Source organism: Onychostoma macrolepis, chromosome 06, assembly GCF_012432095.1.
Source record: "Onychostoma macrolepis isolate SWU-2019 chromosome 06, ASM1243209v1, whole genome shotgun sequence".
In the NCBI taxonomy this organism is placed as follows: Eukaryota; Metazoa; Chordata; class Actinopteri; order Cypriniformes; family Cyprinidae; genus Onychostoma; species Onychostoma macrolepis.
In genome coordinates, this window is record NC_081160.1 from 15128036 (window position 1) to 15153546 (window position 25511).

The window sequence follows — 25511 nt, forward strand, 5'->3', positions numbered from 1 at the left end:
AATATAATTTTACACAAGAAACCTAATGTGATAAACACAAATTCTGACCTGCTTGTGAATGATCTGTATCTTTCATTAAGTCAGTTTCTCATTTTGAACTGAATATGGATGGTTTTATAGTTTTAAGGCACGCTTCTTCCTCCAGAGTGAAGTGCCTCTTTGAGTTCAGAGTGAGGCTGCGTATTAAACCATATGGTGTTCGCCACTCCACCTACACAGTAATAGTGTGGAGTAGCTACTTATGTTCAGTCTGGGGTCTGCTGCCTTGAATTTGCTAATGACTTTTCCAGACTGAATGTTATTTTACTATATCTTTCTGCCGAGAAATAGAGGGAGAGACTCAATCTTTCAGCAGGAGTCATATGAGGTGATTGGTCTCTAAACTGAAACAAACACACTATAGGCCTATTTTATAACTGACTTGAGTTAAATAGAGTTGCCCTAGTTTAGGGTCCACTATTATTGTTCCACTGGTCCACTTTTGGTCTACATGCTTGGAAAGTTCAGATATTATACTCACACAGCTATTCAAGAGGATGATATTTGCTATGGTCAACTAATTGATTGAAAAATAACATACTGTAACATAACACTAATGGGCCAAGGACAGTGTTTTTGTACTTTTGGTTTTGTTTGGTTTGGTTTGGTATTATAATAGTTACTTATTTGTGGTTATAGCTTTTAAGAGTGATGATTTATAAAACAGAATGAACACAATCTATCCACTTAAGTTACAATGGATTATATTTCACATAGGTTTATTTTTGTTTTGTTTTGCCCCAACTAGGCAAACAGATTTTTTTATTAAGCACTCTTATTTTGTTTCGTTTAATTTTTTTTGGCCCAATCCAGGACAGCAGAAAAGTGTATTTTTATTTTTATTTTTTTTAGAACTCTTTTTTTTTTAATTTATTTATTTTTTTCTTTCTTTTCTTTTTTTATTTTGTTTTGCCCCAACATTGTAGCAGAAAAAAGAAATGAAGTGATTTAATTCATTTCTTTTTTTTTCTTTTTTGCTTTGGTTTGCCCTTGATAACATCCTCTTAAATCTGAGGACTTTAGAATGCCTCTGCTCTTGGTGTGAGAATGGCAAGAGAGGGGGACACCAAATCAAAAAGCAGAGGGCACTGGCTTGGGGCCCCTATGCTGGAAGTGCAATATTTGTTGAGATTCTCCAAAATGACTTCCCAGCCTCAGCAGCTGCCCGTGCGTGAATGGCTCTTTGTTCCTGCAGCTGTTTGCAGAGAGAGAGAGAGAGAGAGAGAGAGAGAGAGAGAGAGCGAGAGCATGCGTGCTCTCCTCACCTTACTGAGAGAAAATGAGAAAAAGGCAGAAAGATAGGAGAAAGAAAGAAGCAGAGAGATAGTTTCAGATGCTGATGAAGTTGCGGCTTTTGTAACTCCTCTCTTGGGGACACCCCCAGTCTAGCATGTGGTTGTTTTTAACCACTGATAAATGTTCTGATTGACATTTGAGGTTTTAATCCACCTGTGCCACTGTACAACTTTGTGTGTTTTACACGCATTGATTCTCCACAATGCCCTGGGGTAGTGTGTGGTGGGTTAAGGGACTGTTCCTCACCCGTTGCTGCACGGGTGGCTGCTTGTGCTGAATGTAACTGCTAGACCCATTAGTGAAATGCTTGGTTTTGCCTCAGTAAACTAGCGTGACAAACCTGTGATGCTGTTTGATCAGGATAATAAGTGTTTTTGGCCTGCATGTGTGCATGTATCTATGCACGCTGTGTGGGATGGTGATGTATGCCTCTTAAAATCTGCTACTTTCGTAATAGGTAATCTTTACGAGCTAATGGAAAAAAAAAAACCTTCAGAGAGGCAGCAATGTCGAGTTGAGTTGTGCGACAGTATACATTTTTAGAAATATGAACCATTTTATGGATTTATAATAATAAACTGTCTGAAAAGAATAGGAAATTGCTTTTAAGATTGTCGTTGAGAGCAGTTTTGCTGATGTTTGGACCTACAATTACCATTATTTACTTCAAAAACACTGAATGTGTATTACAGGATGGTGGCCATGGAAAACTTTTCGTTTTAAAAGTTCACTTTGTCAAAATGGAATTAAACGAACTGAATCGAGTCTGACGTGACATTTCAGAGGCTCTGAGCAGAAGTAAATGTTTGAATGCCAGTGTAGAATTGTTTGAAAGGTTTTTATTTGATGACTCAATATCTGTCATGATGCAGATGGTATGTTTACTATTGCACCATTTTGTCAGGTAGTGGACTAAGTGAAACTTCATGTGGATAATGCATGCTGTATTTAAACTCTACTGGTGTGGCATATGTTGGCTTTAGCCCACCCTGCGGTGAACTCAGATTGGCCGCTTCATCTCTCAAGTTCAGTTGTGGTCGTGTTAATTAGCTGTCATCTGTCAATGGTATTAACGGCAATCTCCAGGTGTCTAATCTGACTTTTATCTTCACTGCAGCGTTTCTTTTATTGTGTTTTTGTGAAAAGTGGCTGTTCACAGTATTTTCACAGTACTTTTTGATACTGTGAATTTTTTATGCTTTAGTTTTTCATTTTCTGGAGATTACATGTTTTAGTTAGTATGAAACAAGCATAAAGTATTCAAAGTGTGACCAGGATGTAACTAAGTTCAAGTTCACTTGTTTATTTGTATTATTTTGTGTAAATGCAAGCTGTAATTTTTAAAAGTAATTATCTTATGCTCACCAAATCTGTATTTATTAAATCAAAAGTACAGTAAATAATAATAATAAAAAAATAATTAAATGGCAAATTGGCCTCTTTTGATCCTGCAGCTGATGTTGTTAGATGACCTATCTCTTGTTTTCTTCATTCCCACCATTCACACAAGGCTTAATTAGTGGGTTAAGATTAACAAGTGCTGCCACCTCAACCAGAGCCCTGCTGTCTCTTCCCATCTAAGCCCACAGGATGTGACATTAAGACCCTAATACCCTGCTGCTTGGTCACTGACTGACATCTTTCTCTCTCTCATTCTTCAGAACTAGTGGGGACCGTTCAAGAAGACACCCTGCTGCTACTTTTTCTGCCACGTCTGGCTTCAGGAAAGCGTTCTGTTCCAGCCATGTGGCTAACGGCACACATACACCCCTCCACCATCCTGTTTTTGACCCTTAGCAGCTTGGCCTCTGCAGGTAAGCGCTGTTATCCTTGTAACCCATCATCTTTCTCCTGGGATTTTGGAATAACAGGTCATGAGTGAGTGAATGTGGCATGACGTTGCATGAGCCGTCTATATCATCTGTTCTGTTTGCCTTATGAAGATGAAGGAAAGACTGGGAGTTTATGAGGGGTGTTTTAAGCAGCCTTTCAAAAGTGCCGCTATGTCATGGCTCATGATGAAGTGAATACCAGTGCTCAAGCACACTTGGGAAATTTTAAAGTGTGTGTTTTATGTAAAGTGTAAATTTCTGGTCACCAAGCAGTGCCAAACGGACCCCATCTGCCTTTGTTTAAACAAATAGGTAGACTCCAAACTCATGCCACTGGTTAAGCCAAAAGCTGACATATCAAACCAGTCAATGAAACAGCAGTGTTTGGAAGCGTGCATAGTGACGTTACTGTAGCAAGAAGAAACCTCAGTACTTAAGTGGGTGATTGAAGTTACTTTCAAATATTTGTGCCATTTAAGAACAGTTTTTTTGTTATTCACGTGGCTAACTATAAACTTGCAACATTTTGATATAACAGACGGTGTTCATGTTTTACATAGTTTTTTTGTTGTAGTAGGCCTAATAGTTTCTGTCTTTTGAAGAAAATGTTTTAAATTTTAGTCAGCTTTACTCAAAAATGGCATCTAAATTTTGTAATAGAAACATCTTGAAAAATTACACCATAAATCAGTATTTAACAAAAAACTACATGTTAAAACTATGCTGAAAACCTTAGCTCTTGAAATGACATTATAATAAGTACAGATTATAATACGATGCTGTGAGTTCTTTATGCTTTAGCTTTTCATTTTTCTGAGGGTTAGATATGTTTTAGCATTCATAGCATGTAACTTAGTTACAAAGTCACTTGTGCATTTGTATAATTTTGTATTAATGCAAGTTCAAATTTTTTAATTTGTTGTGGTCTGTAGGTTTTTTAATGTTTTTGAAAGAAGAATCTTGTGCTCAGCAAGGCTGCATTTATTTATTTAAAATTACTGTAAGTAAAATTGTGAAATATTTTTTTACATTTCAAAACAACTGTTTTCAATTTTAATATATTTTAAAATGTAACTTCTTGTCATGGCCAAAATGAATTTTCAGAGGGCTACAGTCTTCAATGTCACACAATCCTTCAGAAATCATTTTAATATTTTGATTTGGTGCTCAAGAATTTTTTTTTTTTTTTTTTTTTTGTAAATCATCACAGTTTAAAAAGTTTGATCAATAGAAAGTTAAAAAGAAAAGCATTTATTTGAAATCGAAATGTTTTGATAAACCTCATTGCAAAATAAATGTATTTATTTTTTATAAAAAACCCTGACTCCCAAACTTTTAGCGTCTCTGATTAATCTTACAAATATAGGATGTGGTCTTTGAGTTAATTAACGTGCTAGCATATTTCCTCAGTTAAAAATCATTCATTTACTATCATGATGTGCTTATTTTCATTTCATCTTTGTTTTCATCGACAAAAAACATTACTATAGATTTTCATCAGTAACTTCGATGACGAAATTCACACTAAACAATATTTGACTGGATTTAGTCTTACACAGAAAACGGGGCATGTTCTTTGCAGATATTCTTCGTAGGGCGTGTTCTCGATAAGCTATGCTCGGCACTCATTGTCTTGACAGAGTGAGGCAGTGTTGCCTGTTTTGTCAGGCAATCACGATTCGCCCCCTGTGTTCGGAATTTCCCCGGTTCCTCCCAGCATGAGTCTTCTAGATCTGGCTGTCAGAGAGCAAAGGCCGGGGGGATTTGCATTAAGAAAGTGCTGACAGCCTCAATCTCTCAGCCCGAAACACCAGTGCTGCACGTCAGCTATGCCTCCTCTAACCCGACTCAGGCAGCTCTATCTGTGTGATTGATCAGGACTTGTTGGCTCAGTCTCTTCTGAAGAGTGATGATTTGTTCCCCTCTGGCACAACAGCTTGACAGATAGTTGCATGCCAAGAAAAAAAGGGAAAGAAAACAATATGGCAGCAACAAAACAAACATAAGGAACAGGCAAAATTATGACAGTCATCAAGTCTGGGTTCTCGGGATAGAGAGTTATGATTTAAGAGCGCACGTATTTCACATCATTCTATGATTTTGCTCTCGCTTGTTCTGTTGAAAGTCTCTTTGTTGGTAACAGATCTCACTGGTCATTCTCAGTGGTTTTGTGATTTCTCTGTCACTCAATCCGAATGCTTTTCTTCTGGAGTTATAGGCCAAATCAGATTGCTGAGGTGTAGATATTGGAATAAAATCACTCAATAATAAAATTAATTGGATATAATGATTAGGCTTGTCATTTAAAACAACAAGCCACTTTGAATCTAAATAATTAACTAATTATTATGCTTATCAATTATTAATTCATCAAATAAATTACAATTAACAGCCTACATGGTCAAAATTATTATTATTATTTTTAAAATCTATAATCTTAATGAAGGCTACATTTATTTTATTTTGCAATTTAAAGTAAATGAATGTTTTAGGTGTTAATATATTTTAAAATGTAATTTATTTTTAGCATTTTTAAAAATAGAGATCTATAACATTTCACTTGTCTTTACTGTCACTATTTATAAATCTAATATGAAAAGACATTCAATTATTGTGGCAAGAGCACGATTAAATCTTCTTTTATTTAATTAATTACACTAAATTGATGTATTAAATGCACAACCATACTAAATTCACGAAAAAGATTGCAAAAACTGCAGTTCAGGGTGTAAAATCCATATCTCTTACAACCATATCAATCCAAAACACTTGAGAATTTAAGGAAAAATATAAAAATCCTGTATTCAGTTATAGCTTAGGCATTTTAAAGCAGGTAACAAGTGACTGCACACCGATGTGTTGTGGCTAATGAGCCTTCATCAGGGTGTGCCATGGTTTTATATGGTTTTAAGAGTCGCTTTTTGAATAATGTTTATTGAAGTGTAGTAACACTGTAACACTAACAGAGAGCGAGGTTGACCTGAGTTGGGCTGCTCACAGTGGAACGGTTCCTGTTAGTGATGGTGAAGCAGGAGGACAATGGCGACTGTGTCAGAACGTCCCTTGAGTTTAGTGAAGTTTGGCTTGAAAGTAATCCCACCTACCTCTTCCTTTAACACTCTTGAGTGAGCATTGTTGCTTTGCACTATATATTTGTACTTTTTCAGACATTTTGGCACATTTACCTGAAGCGCATTTATTGAGGCTCTTCCTTTAAAGTTTATTTTATTTTGTAGTATTGTTGATGAAGCTGTCTCAAACCCTTGTCTTGGGTGATGTTGATTTTGATAAATCGGAGTCTAAACAAACTTCACGAGTGCCAGATCTTGGCATGCTCAATATTTTTTCTTGTACTCAATCTTTTTCCTTTTGTTTTAGAGCATAGCGGCCTCCCTCAGAGACTTCCTGAAATCTCTTGTTTTCTAAAAAACTAGGACATTATCTAATCTGCAGCATCAAAGTGTCTGCAGCCCTGAGCCCTTTCCACATGGACTTCAGATCACTGCCAGTCACAACCTGTGTTCAGCTCTAGTCATCTGATTATAGAGATGACAGAGGTGTGATATATGAACATCTTCATGTCTTTTGAGACCTTGTCACCAGAACGTCTCTTCTTCAATGCTGTATTTCCTGTGACAGCGGAGAAATTTGTAATCTATATGACAAAACAGGAAGAAGATCTGTCTCAGTGTGTCCCAGTCATGTGACGAGACTCATACAGCAAGCTAAGACCAGGAATAGTTTTTCACAGTGTATAATTTTTTAGGTCTCTGTTTGTAATTCATGTTTAATTACAAGTCAATGAGACTTGTGAAAAAATTTGTAAAATGTGTTCTCTTTCCTTCATCTCACTTCATTCTTCCTGTGTAAACATTAACATTTGCTCTTTACACTTTTACCTACATATTTTTTAATCTAAAGGCCTGTTCACAACAAGGCGACTGTTCAAAAATGTGGTGCGAGACATATTTTCATATAAATCAATGGCTGTTAATGTGTCTGTTCAGACTGACACAAACATTTTGTAAATGTGATGATTTTTAATTATTATAATTTTTTTTAATTCATGGTGAGGGGTTCTAATCTCATTATATTGTATTTAAATATATTTATATATTATCTTTATATCTATATATGATGCTAGAATTTTCATTTTCTGTATGAGCTTTCTTTTTAATAAGTGTTTTTAAATAAGCTGTGTGTTCATCATTTTCTCTATTTCTCACTTTCTCTTTTCATCCCTTCATTTGTCAGACATTCCCTTCTAAGCACTTTTTGTACGTCTAAGTTGCCTTTTTTTGGTCTCTCATTTTGCCAAGCTGTAGATTCTTAGTACAGTCTGTTATTATGGGATGGCAAGGCTGTTGGAAGCCCTCAGGTTTCACTGGTATAGTGGAGAATGGAGCAGAAATCCTGCCAGAAAATAATTTGCAGCACTTGCCAAAAACAGCTCTTGCAGGATGCTGGTTACGCCGAGGGCCGAGCGTGTGGCTTGTGGGGCGGCTGCAGGAACACGCGTCTGCTCATGTAACTGGGCGAAAAGCTTCACTTTCCCCTCATCGCTCCATCATTTTTATCCTCCCACAGCTCACAGGGATGAGTGACAGTTTTGTCGTGCCCGTAGGCCCCATGCAGATCATTCCTCTCTCCTTCCATCCTGTTATGTGACAAAGACATGAATAGAATTAGTGCTGAAAGGTGAGTTTACAGAAATATACCCGCAGTTATATTCAGCTCCATGAAAAGCTTAAAAGGGATCAGTCCTTCATCCTCATTTAAAAGCAACAAAGGCTTGTGGTATTGTGGAGACCAATGACCCGAAACACTAAATAAACCATATCAAAGCATGGCTACAACAGTCGTGGCCCAAGGCCAGTGGTATAACAATTTGAGCAAGTTGACGGAATTGTCAGTTGCCCTGTTGGGTGTGTTTCACTAAGTTCAGTGATAATGTGTTTTTGTTTTAAACATAAACACCGTTTTCTAGGATGTTTTGATCAATTTTTTCAATTTTTGTTCATTCTTCCCAATTGTCAATTTAATTTATAGGGGAAAAATAATTTAAAGTTCCCATTTTACTTTATAATTGTATATATTTATATTATATGCACACATTATATACACACACACAATATTGGCAGTTAAAAAAAAATCGAAAAATCGTAAGGAGGGAAAAATCCTATTGTTGAGCCCTCCTGAGTAAAGTCCTGAGACTTGTTTGTTTAGTCTCTTGCTCTGAGAAACGACACCAAACAACATTTTATTTTCATCATCTCATTTAAAATGACTCGTCTGCTTTCCCTCTCATATGAACCAGGCACAGAATCAGACAGACTATAATAGTGCCTCTCCAAATGTTTGAGGACAAATGATCTATATGCTGTTTTATGGTTTGTGTGACCGACTACGTCTAAATGTGTGTGTGTGTGTATGAGGGCTGCCAAATTGTATTGCGCAACCGCTGCAATCTGAGCCGCGGTGCTGTGGAGGCAGAGCGATCCAAACCACCACACTCCACACGCTGCTCCAAACTGGAAGGAGAGAGAGAGAGTTCTCCTTCCTAAACCAGATGTTGCTGTGTGATTTAAGTGTTAGTAACCAGACTCCTTCACTGCTCTTGTGTTGGCACGAGGGAGAGGTGTAGGGATGTTTACATAGCAACAGCAACCCGCCATTGGCTTAATTACAGGTTACTGCAATCTACACCGCGGCTCGCAATCTCTCCGAGTCAGTCTGATACTCTCTCTCTATCTCTTTTCCTTCCACCACAACCGTTATGCCAGTAAGTGAGTGTGTGGACGACCTCAGCCAGGAACCTAATGGAGAACAGCTGGGGTGACCCTGCATTTTCCATTGTGTTTCATAGAGTGCAGGAAAAAAGAAAAGAAAACGAAAAACACAGGCCACAAGATTTGGAGAGGTCTAGGGAGCGTGCCGTGAATTCATTGAAAAAGACGGGAAGAATCATAGCTACAGTTAACTCCTTTTATACTGGCTGGGAGAAGAGCAAGTAGATAAAACTGCCTTAAGAAATCTGAAATATCTTTACACAGTTTATATAAATAAAATAATTACTCCTACTACATGACATTGGCAAACATCTACAATCCCATTTACATTCCATTTCTTTGAATATTTGTATTTTGATGCAATTCTGTGGAAGCCTTTTTCCCCGTTTTTTTCCCCCCTTGAGATATCAAGTGACTTTTCTTGTGATTTCAGCATAACAAGCTGTTTTCTTGAGATCTTGACTTAAAAGTATATTTTATTAAATTTTTTTAATTTGAAATTAATATGTATTGTGAAAAGGCCTAATTTTTTGATAGGATAGATTAAGGTTAATGATTTTTAAGAATATTTAGCTCATAATTAAAAAAAAAAAACTACTTGCAGAATATCCAGGTTTTAAAAAATGTATTGTTTTTTATTGTAAAATTGTGAATATCCGTTTTGTAAAACTGCTGTATTGATTAAAAAATATTTTATATGATCTGTCTTATTTAAAAAAAATAATTCTGAAAGTATTATGTAAAATTATGAGCATCACCGTATTACTATATTGTGCAGGAATGTGTGTTTCATTAGCATAATTAAGTTTATTATGACCACAACTTTGCGTACATACTTTGCCTCAGGCAAACAGTCGTTTCTTTGCAGATTTTTCCATTCGATCCCATCCAACTCACAGTCCTGTTTACTGAGCTTGATTCTCTCTGCACGTCAGCATAGGTGATGAGGAGTCTCTCACTCAGATATTGGAGGGTCCTGAGATATTTACGGTGCTGTGGCTTGCTTTTCCTGGCCATCTCTTTTACATTCTCCTGATCTTCCTTCTTTTTACATTTCTTACCTTTAAGATATGTTTCTGAAAGACCTCAAAGATTGAATGTTTTTTTGGAAAATGTAATCACATTTCCAGGAGTTGTCGATCTAGGAAGTAAATACTTGATAAATGGAGCATTTTAGGGTTGGAGATTTGAACAAACCCTAATCCTAAGTGTTAACCTTCAGTGCAGGACACTGAAACCATTACTTGTTTGATAATGATTTTTGCCTGGCGAACAATAAAGCAGGTAAAAAAAGGCTTATTGGAAAGACAATATTACATTGATTCTTGTATGTTTTGCAACACTTCTAGAGTAAAATGTCCATGAGTGTCAGTAAAAGCAGATTTAGTTTTATTTGACAGAATCTGTCAACATGTATTGCATTGGTTGTTGTACTTACTGCAGCAGTTTGGAAATTCATTATTAAAAATAATTTATAAAACGGATAGTTCCAGTCCTTCTGATTGGTTGAACTGCATTCAAAGCTGTTGTAAATTACTCAAACCTACACCTTTGTTTATTTTATGTGTTGCTTGGCAACCACACTTTGTTGCAACCACAACTATTTCTGAGGAACTACATTGTTTGGTGGAAGAATACTGTTTTTATTAAAATCAATAATATCGTGCCTAACAATGCCCCTTAGCTGTTATAAATTCACTTCTTGGGGCTTATTGCTTTAGTACCACCTACAGTGAACCCTCAAAACCTAATCGATAGTGTTAACAAAAAAAAAAGCAAAACAAATGCAATTTCTGAAGCAATTGTGCTTGTTTCTTTTATAGTGATTCGTGTTTCACTAGACTCATACCTAAACACTTTGCATTACAAGTGCAGTGCTCTACCAGGTGAGCTACCGAGCAAGTTTACTTTGTCAGAAAATTGACCAGTTAACTTACACTACTAGTCAAAAGTTTTTGAACTGTAAGATTTTTAATGTTTTTTAAAGAAGTTTTTTCTGCTCACCAAGCCTGCATTCATTTATTTTGAAATATTTTTACTATTTAAAATAAATGTTTTTTTATTTATTTTTTTTATTTGAATATATTTTAAAATGTAACTTATTCCTGTGATTTCAAAGCTAAATTTTAGCATCATTACCCCAGTCACATGATCCTTCAGAAATCATTATAATATTCTGATTTGCTGCTCAAAAACATTTAGTACTATTATTATGTTGAAAACAGCTGAGTATTTTTTTCAGGTTTATCTGATGAATAGAACGTTCAGAGGAACAGCATTTATCTGAAATAGAAAACTTTTGTAACATTATAAATGTCATTATCATCACTTTTGATCAATTTAAAGCATCCTTGCTAAATAAAAGTATTAATTTCTTCCATTTCTCCCCACCCCCCACAAAAAAAATTATACTGACTCCAAGCTTTTGAATGGAATAGTGTATAATTTTACAAAGGCTTTTCAGATAAATGCTGATCTTTGGATCTTTCTATTCATCAAAGAAACATTACAAAAATTTACTCAACTGTTTTAAATATTGATAATAATAATAATAATAAATAATAATAAAATATTTTTTGAATCAGCATATTAGAATGATTTCTGAAGGATCATGTGACACTGAAGACTGGAGTAATGATGCTGAGAATTTAGCTTTGGATCACAGGAATACATTTCATTTTAAAATATATTCAAATAGAAAGCAGTTATATTAAATATATATATCTTTTTTTTTTCACTATATTACTGCTTTTGCTGTATTTTGGATCAAATAAATGCAGGCTCGGTGAGCAGAAGAGAATTCTTTAAAAAACATTAAAAATCCTACTGTTCAAAAACTTTTGACTGGTAGTGTATATTAATACCCTAGTAACCACATGTAAATGATATTGCTTTTCGCCTTTTTTGTTGTGCCTTCAACTAACACGCAACAAATGTCTCCAGTTTACAGAATCCTGCAGTGTCCTGTAGTCGCAGATGCAATGATAGATAATGATCAGTCCTCAGGGGTGTCCTGACTGCCAAAGCCAGCTATGTAATTGCAAGAATTCACCAATGAAATAAGTACTATGGAGGGGCCACTTTTTTCTCTGTGGTGTTTGTTGACATGTAGTCAAGAAAGAACTTTTGTTGCTACGTGTGTGGGTTTGTCTGAGAATAAGTTTCAGTATAACTGCAGTTAAGGGAAATGTGCCAAGTGAGCACTAACAAGACACAAAATAAGACAAGTTTTTAAATGCTTGAAGTGTATGCTTGTTAAATGTGCTTTGTTTCATGCAAAATGCATTTTTCGCTGCTGTGAAGTGACTGAAGTGAAGTGAGTTTCTTAATGCAAAGTGCACAGACCCAACTAATTGATAATACAAATTGGTGCAGTCCTACTGATGAGGACATTCCTCTAAATGTCATCCTGATTCGATTCATCAGAACTCCACACTTTATCCAACCATTTGTATCTCCTCCTATCTGCTGAGTCCCAAAGACTATTATGTGCTTGCAAGAAGGAGGCCTGAATTTTGACTTGTCTTTAATTGACTGCCTGCTCTTTGACCTTAAGAGGGATGATGGTATGCCCTTTGAGTGTTTTACTGCTTGTGAAACACTGATTCTCATGCTCATGCCCTCAACATGCCTTTCCTCTCACACTCACACTTGACCTTTGTTTCCTGTGTGCCCACTCTGACAGGCCTGTCATGGGTGCCATCGATCACTGAGACAGCTGGGAGAATGCAGTGAATTTAACAAATTACAGTTTTATTTTATTATGGTTTTACTGTTGCTCCACATCCTACATTCTGTTCCACTGTAACATTGCTTATCGGTGACTCTAACACCGTTAATCGGTGAAGATCTGCAGACTCTCCAGAATAAATGTAAGCATGGTAAAATGTTTGGAAAGGTATTGAGAGTGCAACGCTTATTAATAGCTAAAAGTATACTGAAATAGCAAATATATTGATGTATTATTAATGTCATTTCTAAGTTAATTTGTGATTGTTATTAATATTAATAATGACAAATCACAAATTCATTAACAAATAATATTAACAACAACAAGTATTTCAAATATACTTTAAAATATTATTTATTTCTGTGACGCAGCGCTGAATTCAGCCACTACTCCAGTTTTCAGTGTCACTTGATCCTTCAGAAATCATTCTAATATGCTGATTTATTATCAATGTTGAAACTGTTGTGCTGCTTAATATTTTTGGAAACTATGGTACTTTTTGATTCTTTGATGAATAAAAAGTTAAAAAGAACAGCATTTATTCAAAATAGAAATCTTTTCTAATATTTTTCTTATGTAAGTATTTTTTTTATCCATTTAACACATCCTTTCTGAATTAAAGTATTAGTTTCTTTAAAAAGAAAGAAACATTTACTGACTCCAAACTTTTGAATAGTAGTGTATATTGTAAAAAAAAAATACATTATGAATAAACACTGGTCTTTTTTAACTTTTTATTTTTCAAAGAATCCCGAAAAAAGTATCACAGGTCCCAATTTTTTTTAAAATTAAGGAGCACAACTGTTTCCAACATTGATTATAAATCAGTATGTTAGAATGATTTCTGAAAGATTGTGTGACACTGAAGACTGGAGTAATGATGCTGAAAATTCAGTGCTGCTTTACAGGAATAAATATCTTTAAAGTATATTTAAAAAAAAAAAAATATATATATATATATATATATGTATGTATGTATATGTGTATGTGTATGTATATATAATATATACAGTGTGTGTATATATATATATTTAAAATTGCTGTAATATTTCACAAAATGACAGTTTTTTTCTGTATTTTTTATAAAATAAACACAGTCTTGATGAGTATAAGAAACTTCTTTAAAAAACATGCATTTTACTGATCCCAGACTTTTGAACAGCAGTTTATTTTTCAGTTTTGCTTTCAATTACAAAGATTTTGAAGCTAAAAACATCACAGGCAGTCTACATGTGTTCACTACATTATAGGAAATGCATGTATTTGAAGGTGTCCCCTTCAGTGGCCTCCGCTCGTTTCAGCTCTTTCGGAAGGTTTAGATCGTATCTTCAGAGAGAATGTGGCGGCTCTCACCGCTGACTGGAGAAACATGACGTCTTTGTTTATCTGAGGAGAGTCCTAGTAGAGGAGCTGCCATGGAGGGGAGAAGAATCACTGTCCAAATAGCCGCAGGACTTGGAGTGTTTACTCTGATATTGGACCCTCTCCTTCTCTGTTTGTGTGCTGTACAACAGTTGCCTCAAGTTTATTCAGGTGCTATTACAGAGGAGACTCTTCTGCATGTGCTTGTGTGTTTCTTTGTGAACAGCACAGACAATATTTAGCCAAACTTTACTCACAAGAAATCTTCATTAAGAAATACATTGTTTGCAGGAATTTCTTGTACGTTCAGATGAGAGCTAGAGTTCTTGAGTATATCCAAGGACCTCAAAGAAAGACTGCAGGACAGTGTTTACTGATTAAAAGCGAAAAAAACTTATATGTATCTGCTAAAAATGAGTGATCGGGCGTTCCCCTTTGTGCACCCCTTTGTTAAAGAGTCAGCAGTTGTGCTGTTCTTATGCTGACAATGCAGTGAGGTCAGAGGAATGTTTAGTTTGCTATTACGGTAAGAGGCGCTACAGGGAACAAGCTGTACAAGTATCATTGAAAAGCACTCTTTCCCTGCCTGACTGAATGTAGGACTAGTTTCTACCAATCAAACTGCTGTGTACCATCAATATCCTGCTGTTCCATGGAGCTTTTGAATCATAAACTATTGATTTTGATGATTTTAATGAAGAGACTGCGAAAACAATGGCCATTCAACTGCTCATAGATTGTGTCTGTCGTTACCTTCTGGACTGACCTTGGTGGCCTAGTGCAGTATTTTGTATTTGGGTGTGTCTTTGACTTTGGGCCACTTTTTAGGGTTGATTTTTATTAAAATGTAACAGATTTCAAGACAAGCAATCAGACATTTTATTCAAAATGTCATTTCCACCACATAATGGGACTATTAATTCCACCCACTTTGGGACTGTCTTGATGATGTCTTGAATACTTTTCTGTGCCTTGACAGTGTAATTTACTTGGCAGTCAATGGGACAGTCACAAGCCTCCCGGTTTTCATCCAAAATATCTTAAAAGACAAACGAAGCTTTTACGGGTTTGGAACAACATGGGGGTGATTAAGTGATTAATGACAATTTTCATTTTGGGGTGGAGTAACCCTTTAACGTCCACTGGGCCAAAAGTTGCCCAATATGTGGTTAATGAAACTCCCATTTATGAAGTTTATTGTGAATTAATGCTTCCAACCCAATCCTCAGTAGGAAATGTAACTTTTTATGGTTTGCTGACTTGGTAGAAAAATCATATGATTTGATTAATAGAAAAATGCAAACATTTCCACGAGAGTGTGTTTGATGCATATTGGCTGTACTCTTGCTTTTGTGTGTTGGCTAAGCTGCTCTCTATCTCTCTTGTCTTGTGCATGTTGATGTATGACTATGCATACATTCCTATTTCTTTACGTGTGTGTCAGCAGTAAAGGCTGTATGTTTCGGCAGGGCAGACATTAAAGCCAGTCATGCACACACATGTGCAGGTCTGTATGGAGCAGCTGTCGACCTGTTTGTTGAGAGTCTTCCTCTCCTCTCTTCTTTTCTTCTCCTTTCCTTTGGGAAATGGCCATGTCATCCTTTACTTCAAAGAACATTGATTTATACCTGCCTTAATAGTACCGGTGAGAGAGAGAAACAAAATGATAGAGGGACGGAGGAAAAAACATGAGCTCTTCCCAAATCTTTGTGAGCTTTGCCGTCTCTCTAGACTAGTAACGACGGTCATGAATTGTGCTCTGACCCCGGAGTTGCCTCTTCCCTTTACTCTCCTCCTGCCTGAGAAATGAAAGATGTGTCCCCATCGATACACACACACTTGAACATCTGAAACCCTGTTCAGTGCCACAATTGTCCCTGAACTTTTTTACTGTTTGCCCACGCATTGATTTACAGCCCTTTATCCACACACAAAAATACACCTGGTAACATATTTGTAGATGGAACAAAGGGATACTTAGTCTGAAGGATTTAGTTTAGTCCTCTGCTGTTGTCTCCATCATGAGCCCAATACCTTGCTTTTTTCTTTATGTGAATGTATGTAGTGGCGTTATACTTACTCAGAGATTCTTAATTTGGCCCGAATGCGAAGCAGTATAGCTTGCATGATGGATAAGGCAATTCCATAATGCTTTGCAACATGTTCTAAAAAAAAATCCATCCAAGATGGTGGAAGAAGTCGAATAAAATATTAATACATTTTGTTTTATTCAGTATTGAAAGATATACAGGTGCTGGTCATATAATTAGAATATCATCAAAAAGTTGATTTATTTCACTAATTCCATTCAAAAAGTGAAACTTGTATATTAAATTCATTCATTACACACAGACTGATATATTTCAAATGTTTATTTCTTTTAATTTTGATGATTAGAGCTTACAGCTCATGAAAGTCAAAAATCAGTATCTCAAAATATTAGAATATTTACATTTGAGTTTAAATAAATGACCATCCATACAGTATAAATTCTGGGTATCTCTGGTTCTTTGAAACCACAATAATGGGGAAGACTGCTGACTTGGCAATGATCCAGAAGACGAACATTGACACCCTCCACAAAGAGGGTAAGTCACAGAAGGTCATTACTGAAAGGTGTGGCTGTTTACAGAGTGCTGTATCAAAGCATATTAAATGCAAAGTTGACTGGAAGGAAGAATTTGGGTAGGCAAAGGTGCACAAGCAACAGGGATGACCGCAAGCTTGAGAATACAGTCAAGCAAAGCCGATTCAAACACTTGTGAGAGCTTCACAAGGAGAGAACTGAAGCTGGAGTCAGTGCATCAAGAGTCACCACGCTCAGACGCCTTCAGGAAAAGGGCTGCAAGCCACTTCTGAACCAGAGACAACGTCAGAAGCATCTTACCTGGGCTGTGGAGAAAAAGAACTGGACTGTTGCTCAGTGGTCCAAAGTCCTCTTTTCAGATGAAAGTAAATTTTACATTTAATTTGGAAATCAAGGTCCCAGAGTCTGAAGGAAGAGTGGAGGCACAGAATCCATGTTGCTTGAAGTCCAGTGTGAAGTTTCCACAGTCAGTGATGATTTGGGCTGCCATGTCATCTGCTGGTGTTGGTCCACTGTGTTTTCTGAAGTCCACAGTCAACGCAGCCATCTACCAGGAGATTTTAGAGCACTTCATGCTTCCTTCTGTTGACAAGCTTTATGGAGATGCTGATTTCATTTTCCAGCAGGACTTGGCACCTGCCCACACTGCCAAAGGTACCAAAAGCTGGTTCAATGACCATAGTGTTACTGTGCTTGATTGGCCAGCAAACTCGCCTGACCTGAACCCCATAGAGAATCTGTGGGGTATTGTCAAGAGGAAGATGAGAGACACCAGACCCAACAATGCAGATGAGCTGAAGGCCACTATCAGAGCAACCTGGGCTCTCATAACACCTGAGCAGTGCCACAGACTGATCGACTCCATGCCACGCCGCATTGCTGCAGTAATTCAGGCAAAGGAGCCCCAACTAAGTATTGAGTGCTGTACATGCTCATACTTTTCATTTTCATACTTTTCAGTTGGCCAAGATTTCTAAAAATCCTTTCTTTGTATTGGTCTTAAGTAATATTCTAATATTTTGAGATACTGATTTTTGACTTTCATGAGCTGTAAGCTCTAATCATCAAAATTAAAAGAAATAAACATTTGAAATATATCAGTCTGTGTGTAATGAATGAATATAATATACAAGTTTCACTTTTTGAATGGAATTAGTGAAATAAATCAACTTTTTGATGATATTCTAATTATATGACCAGCACCCCCAGTCAGGATAGGACTTGATACATTTTCTCTTGAAAAGAAGTCAAAATTGTGAGATATAAACTTGAAATTGCAATTAAAAAGTCAGCATTGTGAGATATAAACTCACAATTCTGACTTTATTTCTCACATTTGCAAGTTCATATTCCGCAATCCCGGACTTTATAACTTGCAATTGTGTATTTATATCTCAGAAATCTGAGAGTCATTTTTTATACTTTTTATATTCATATCTCCCAATAAAAAGTTGGAATTGTAAACTAGGGATGGGTATTTTTTGGCAATTTCTTATTTCGATCATCGGTAGGTTTAAAATTTTTTATTATGTTATTATACACATTTGTTGTTATACACATTTGTGTGCTCATAAACCATATATACCAGTACACACACACACACACACACACAGTTTTATAAATGTGCTTGTTTTTTAAATCAGGAAAAATTTATTTTTCAGCAATGTTTATGTGCAAAAGGATTCTGGAACAAACAACCAACTACCTGTGATGCTTTTACCATCCAAGCTAATTGGCTCATTGTTTTATGGGTCTCTAGCATTTGTCGAATCTATTGTATGTTTCAAAAGATGTTTGCTATTTATGTGCCGCATAAGTGACTATTAACAAAGTCGCCTGTGAAGAACGTCTTTAATCTGTCATTTGCAGTTCTTTTACAGTTGCTAGAAGTCTGCCAAAGGGATCCAAAATTAACACTTAACTAGTGCCAAACGTGAGTAAAAAGTAGCTTTGCAGAGTAAAATTGAGCTATTTGCCAGTTGCTGGTAACTTTATTTTGGCAAAGTACAAAGCTGTTGTCATACCTTGACCATCCCATTATACTCTCCTAGTCATGGATGTTTTTCTTGCCCTCATGTTTTTTAAAAAGTTCTATAGCCGAGAATTTAGTAGTTGTTTAAAACCAACCACTTAATGTTAAAAGAGCTTCTTTTGCCATTTGATACATGCAGGTTTAACAACACACTGATGTTAAAGTTTATCACTTCTACTGACAGCGTGCAGAATTACCTCCCACTACCTTTCTCGTCTTTCCATCCATCCATCTCTCCCCCTCTCCTCACCTACATGTTGCTCCTCTGTGGCATTCTGTGAAGCCGTATTTCATTCACACAAAGATGAACTGAACTCCCTCGATTCCCTGTGAAAGAATCAATTGGCTTCCTATATTTGTGGCTTCTGGCTGGATTGGGAGTGAGTTACAGTAGGATAAACAGTGCAGGTCTAGCGATTACCGATAAAAATACAAGTAGGGAGAATATTGTGTTCATTAAATATGCTTGATGAAACTTCACAGAGCCTGGGAATTTTATAGAGCAGGAAAGAGGCAGAAGGTTTGGAGGATTGGATTTAATCCCTTATTCAATATGGGAACAAAGATTTGTTTCCTTATGGTTTATGTAGAGTCCACCATTCTGAATCTGTAACCCCTCGGAGCCTATATCCGCCTCTGTTCCCATTTACTGTCATGAGACCTGACTTACTGTGGTTTAGTTTAATTAAAAGCATATTTTTTTAATGTTTTCCTGCACATGATCAGGTTTCAGGTTTTGAAATAACTCAGCATGAACATTGTTTTTGTTCAAGGTGTGTCTGAAAATACAGATGATGTATTTAATGTCAACATGAATTCAATTTGATGCATTTGAAGTGAAACACAATATTCAATGAGAAAAAAAATGTAGGGTGGGACTCGAGTTTATCTTTTGCGAATTGATTGGATTGGAAAAAATGACAGGGATTGGAAAAATAGCTGACTCTTTCAGAGGTAGGTTATTACATAGTTGTTAATAATAACATAGTAATAACAAGATTATTAATACAAGATAACTAGCAAGATAAACATTGTTTTAAATAATGTGCATGTAATGATTGATAATGAGTCCAAGAACATGTATTAAGAATATATAGGGTTAATTTTTTTTCTTGACTTTTATATCAAGGAACAATGAGAATCAAAAACACTGGGTTTTGTGGTATATAAGAGCGTTTGTTTGCTTCTCTTTGGAAATGCTGTATCAGATTTAATTTTGCTGGCAATGAGGGATTGACATCACTTCCTGTGCCCTACTCCAGGCCCTTGGCTTGTTACCAAAAGTGTCTAGGAATCAAGTATTATTCTTGGATATTTCTAGCTTCAGTTTAAGTGGGCACTTTAGAAGTAATTTGAGTACCCTCAATGCCAGAAATGTTCTTGTTTTGAATTTCTACAAGAGCATTTCCTGCCTTTCCATGTGACCTTATAACTCTTCGCCATGTTTCACTTACTCTTTAAATTCAATAAAGTCTCTGATAAACTGCATCTTCTGTTCTTTCTGAATCAATTACCATGCTCAAACACTGCTTTGAGTATCTGCGGTTTGAGATAACCCTCTGTTATTTTACCCTGAAGATTTAATCTGCGTGAAAGCAGAAATAATTCTCAGAAGAGCTGTGGACATAAAAGCAAACTGTGGCGTATTAGAAGTGAAGGGAAGTGCCAGAATCCCTCTCCACCTTCTGCTGTCTGTTAAAGCAATACTTCAAAAGTCCTTATTACGAACCTGTGCGAGTTTCTTTATTCTGTGGAAAGCAAAAGAAGAAACTCTTAAGACTGTGCTGGCTGCTGATTTCCACCAAATTGCAATGAATGGGCACTGAGACTTTCCAGCTTCAAAAATGATAAAAAAGGCTATTTACTGAAAATCTGCACATTCTCCCTTTTCTTGACGTGTCCAAGAGTAGCTACAGTAACAATGTGTAGTTGAATTTTTTTTATAACCACTATAACCATTCAACATTGCGATATAATTGATCGCTATCAATTTAACATTTATTAGACTTTAAAAATAACTTTAATTTAAGTGAACTTCACATAACCCCATTATAATAAATGTCATATGCCCTTCAGCAAGAAAATATAGCCTAATTTAATTAATTTATCAAACACTAAATTCTAAATTAAATAAAGATGAAGTAAAGCTACAGAACTATTGATTTCCTCTTTTTAATTTTGTTCTTTGATTAACAGACATCACAGCAGCTGGTTATTAGGTTACTTTAGCTGCTACTTTAAAAACTTCCCCTGCTGAACTTGATGCGGATCTGACACTGCTTTGAATGCGACTCATCATAAATAATAAATACTTGCATGCACAGTTTTAAGGCAGCTTTAATGGCCTTCTTTTGTAACTTCATGACTTAACTGATGACATATCTACGACAATACGTATACATACATAGATTCATTTGGGTTTGAATATGATACAACGCTTTAATATAGCCTAATAGAATAGTGCAATTCAAGAGCACGCTCTACGAGCACAGTTTAATGGCTGACAGGACAGGAAGACTCATTTTTACTGACATATGGCCTTGTCTCCGTAACGTTTCCACACTCGTTTGATTCGTGTCTGGTGCTGAGGTGAAGTTGAAAAGGTTAAACTGTCCCGTTTAATGTGCTTGTATATGGGTCCACTGTTGTTTATATCCTAACATTTTTCAAATCATTTTTGGTGAACTGTCCCTTTAAAAGGTGGTTTAATCCTCACACAAAGCTATCATGTGACTTCAGAAGACTTCTACAAGTCTACTTGTACAGGGCTCTAGACTCATTCTTCCCACTGGTCGCTCTTTAGCGACTAACTTTATTTACAAACATCATTTGGTTGCATTTTTTTTTGCTACAACATGGGATTAATCAATGCATGCTGATGTATTTTTATCATCATAGTATATAGTTATATGGTAACGAATGTGGTTAATATTCAACCTGTTCTTTTTCATCAGTAGTATTAATTTTGATTTCGAATTCGCGATAGTGTTGTCACGTTTTACAAGACGTTTATATCTTGTATATCGTTTTATATTTTATTTATATCTATACACCTTTCACTTTTTAAGACCAAAACAAAAGATGGATTCATTGTTATTCTTGATTAAAAAGCACAACAATAAAATAGTAGACTACAATGACAAACTAGCTTGTATGACATTTATTAACAAAAACGAAAACGAGGCATGACATACACCACATGCTATATTATATAGCCTACCGACTAATAAATTACAGAATGTTCAGCAAACACAGAGGAATCAAATAAATAAATTAAAAATTAAAGAAAGCTTTCATGGTGTAACGTGAGGTAAAACTGAAAAGATAAGCTTTTCAAAAAACAAATAGAAAAGTAAAACTAAACTGGCTGTCGGTGACAGGGCTTGCATGTTTTCCCACAAGAATACCAACATGTTCACCTTCTCTGCTTTAAGAAGTGGTCTTTACTTTAGCTTGAAAACCCAATCCTCTGTCTGCCATTGTTTCCTCAATATTCATGTCATTTTTGCTGCGCGCTGTGCGCACCATCGCGCTCGTGCTGATGTGGCAAGTATAAACCAGGCTCTACACCTAAGCACTCGCACAGAAAGCACCTCTCTTCACGTGATCAGTGAAATCTTTTTCCTGCTACAATGTGCCGTAGCTATGTAACGCACACTATATGGAGCTGAGCAGGCGCTTTGGGGCAGCGCAGACTATGAAAATACGTATAAATATTACGCCAAAAAAAAATTGATATGCAAAAATGGACTTTGGCGTGTCTATTCTATGCGCGTTTTTGGTGCGCATATAACATGCAGTTTTCGCGTGCATATGATACGAAATTTGTTGGCATGCATATGATACGCAGTTTTCGCGTACATATGATACGCATCTAGACCACAACCCTAATCCTACCCATCGCGTAGCATAGACACGCCAAAGTCCATTTTTGCGTATCAATACCACGAGTTTTCATTTTTATTTGGCGTACTATTGATACGCACTTTCATGAGATCGGGTTGAAATGTGACCACATCAAATTTGAACTCGCACATTCTCAAAAAATTGTCACAGTCTAGAGCAGTGGTTTTCAAACTTTTTTTAGAGCGACCCTATTTTTTTCTTTTTAAATTGACGAGACCCATATATATTGTGACGGGAGGAGCCAACGACAGACACAGTGGGTGTGGCGTCAGGCCTCGGAGAGGCTTTTATTAACAAAATAACGTGTCCAGGGAAAGAAGTGTCCAAAATAACCAGGGGGTCTGGTGTCCTCGTCGTGCTGCGGGGCTTGTGCAGGAGGGCAGTGTTCCAGGAGGGGAAGGGTCCAGGGAAGGGGCGGAGTCCGGCGGCCGCACGCGCTCCCACTCGGGTCCGGGGCGCGAGGGCGGCGGCTTCATCATAGCGGCGGCTCTTACACGTCGTCCACAGCCTTTGGTAGGACTTGTACGGCCCGACATCCTGGTCCGACGGCCGTAATACGGGTGCGGCTTTCGTCCGGACCGCGGGTTCGGCAGCTCACGTCTTCGGTGGCGCGATGTCCCTCTACGCACCCTTCCTGGACCCACGAGGACACCAGCGTGCATGCACGGGGGAAGAGACCGGTCTCTCGAGGAGAGGCGCGCTGGGCATTTAACAGCGGCGGTGATGAGGCTTCATTCAGTCCAGCTGTGCCTCATCACACGCCGCCAGCCCGCGTTGATCCCACGCCCCTCCTCTCATCCACCCACTCCAGTCGGGAGCCTGGTGAAGGGCGGCGAATAAGGGACGGGGTGGTGATGATAATGAGGGGGAGGGCCACTGATGCGTCACATTCCCCCCCCCAAGCGACATCCCCGTCATCGGTCGCCGCCCACGCAGGAGTGCTACCTTCCTCAACCAGGCTCCATACGGTCGGAGTGGGCGGGGCAGGGATTCCTCTCCGGGCGATCCTCCCTCTCGCACCGCGCCGGAACAGGGACAGAGAAACCGGTATTAGTCGACAGCCTCAACCAACCACAGGGTAAGATGACAAGTGGGGAAACGTCACTTACCCCTTTGGTGGCTGGGAGGCCGTCTCCGTCGTTTCTCCGTCCCACGCGCTTCTCCACGAACTTCTGCGGGCGAGAGGGGATGACGTCTTCAGGTGTTGCCCAACTGCGCTGTCTAGGCTCCGCCTTGCCCGCATTCTCCACCACTGTGACGGGAGGAGCCAACGACAGACACAGTGGGTGTGGCGTCAGGCCTCGGAGAGGCTTTTATTAACAAAATAACGTGTCCAGGGAAAGAAGTGTCCAAAATAACCAGGGGGTCTGGTGTCCTCGTCGTGCTGCGGGGCTTGTGCAGGAGGGCAGTGTTCCAGGAGGAAGGGTCCAGGAAGGGGCGGAGTCCGGCGGCCGCACGCTCCCACTCGGGTCCGGGCGCGAGGCGGCGGCTTCATCATAGCGGCGGCTCTTACACGCCGTCCACAGCCTTTGGTAGGACTTATGCGGCCCGACATCCTGGTCCGACGGCCGTAATACGGGTGCGGCTTTCATCCGGACCGCGGGTTCGGCAGCTCACGTCTTCGGTGGCGCGATGTCCCCACGCACCCTTCCTGGACCCACGAGGACACCAGCGTGCATGCACGGGGAAGAGACCGGTCTCGAGGAGAGGCGCTGGGCATTTAACAGCGGCGGTGATGAGGCTTCATTCAGTCCAGCTGTGCCTCATCACACGCCGCCAGCCGCGTTGATCCCACGCCCCTCCTCTCATCCACCCACTCCAGTCGGGAGCCTGGTGAAGGGCGGCGAATAAGGGACGGGGTGGTGATGATAATGAGGGGGAGGGCCACTGATGCGTCACAATATATATATATATATATAATATAAAGAAAGGAAGGAAGGAAAGACAACTGCACTACAGACCGGTCTCGAGTCCCACCGTAGAGCTTCGGAAGGATGCTCTGTTCCAAAATCAAATCACTGTTGGTTGCCTTCATGCACATCTATTCTGACATATCATATTTTGTCCAGTCCATATTTATGGTTATCACAATGTCATTGTGATTTCGAGAGAATATGCGGATGTCACTTCCGAAAGTTTGTTGCAAGTACGCCACATTGGTCCTCTTAGCAGCATGAAAAACTAAACTTTTATTCAAATTCTGAATGGAGAATAGGCTATATACAGCAAAGAAAGCGCGCAAAGTGTGTTTCCTTAAAAAGATGTCACTCATTTCAGTTCATCGCAATCTCTAATTCCGCTATAATCAATGAAACTGTCAACACAGCACAATTAATCTCTTATTTACATCACCTACACTTTGTTCATTATAATCAGAGGATTCGCATCGCGAGCTTCCAGAACTCTGGACTGAACAAGAACACACGCGTTCTGAGTGGTGAGTGGATTCTGACTCACTAAAGCCCCTCTGATTGGCCATTGCGTTATAGAAATCAACAGATATGTCTCTGATTTGCTACAATGTACAACGCTGCAAAAACAGAGCGCAAACACAAATACACATTTGATTCTGACCTGAGGCGGCTACCGGTTACTTTCGTTTTGTTGTTTATGTTATTTAGTTGCTTCTTTCCTGAGTCTTGAACTTGGTTACATACGTTTTCCTTAAATCATCCTGGCGACCCATTTTTTAAGTCTCGCGACCCACCCGAGGGTTGCGACCCAGGCTTTTGAAAACCACTGGTCTAGAGCCCTGTTTTATGACACTTTAATTGTGCTTTTACTCCTTTGTATAGCCTGAAATCTTCAGTTCCTATTCATTGTGATTGTAGAAAAGAGTGACCAGCACAGTCTTCAAAATTTCTACATTTGTATCCTACAGAAAAAAAGTAAGTTTGAATCAACAGGGGCTTTCATTTTGTTGCGAACTATTCCTTTA

General features: G+C 38.1%; 1 protein-coding gene across 1 annotated transcript in view; it reads left to right on the top strand.

Annotated features, from left to right (window-relative positions):
- The window catches only part of tgfbr3 (transforming growth factor, beta receptor III), a 123492-nt gene that overhangs the window by 11629 nt on the left and 86352 nt on the right, over positions 1–25511 (top strand). Inside the window, exon 2 of the mRNA XM_058780035.1 lies at positions 2997–3149. Within this exon, the coding sequence (XP_058636018.1) occupies positions 3080–3149 (70 nt within the window). The 5' untranslated portion in view covers positions 2997–3079. The remainder of the gene's footprint in view (positions 1–2996; positions 3150–25511) is intronic.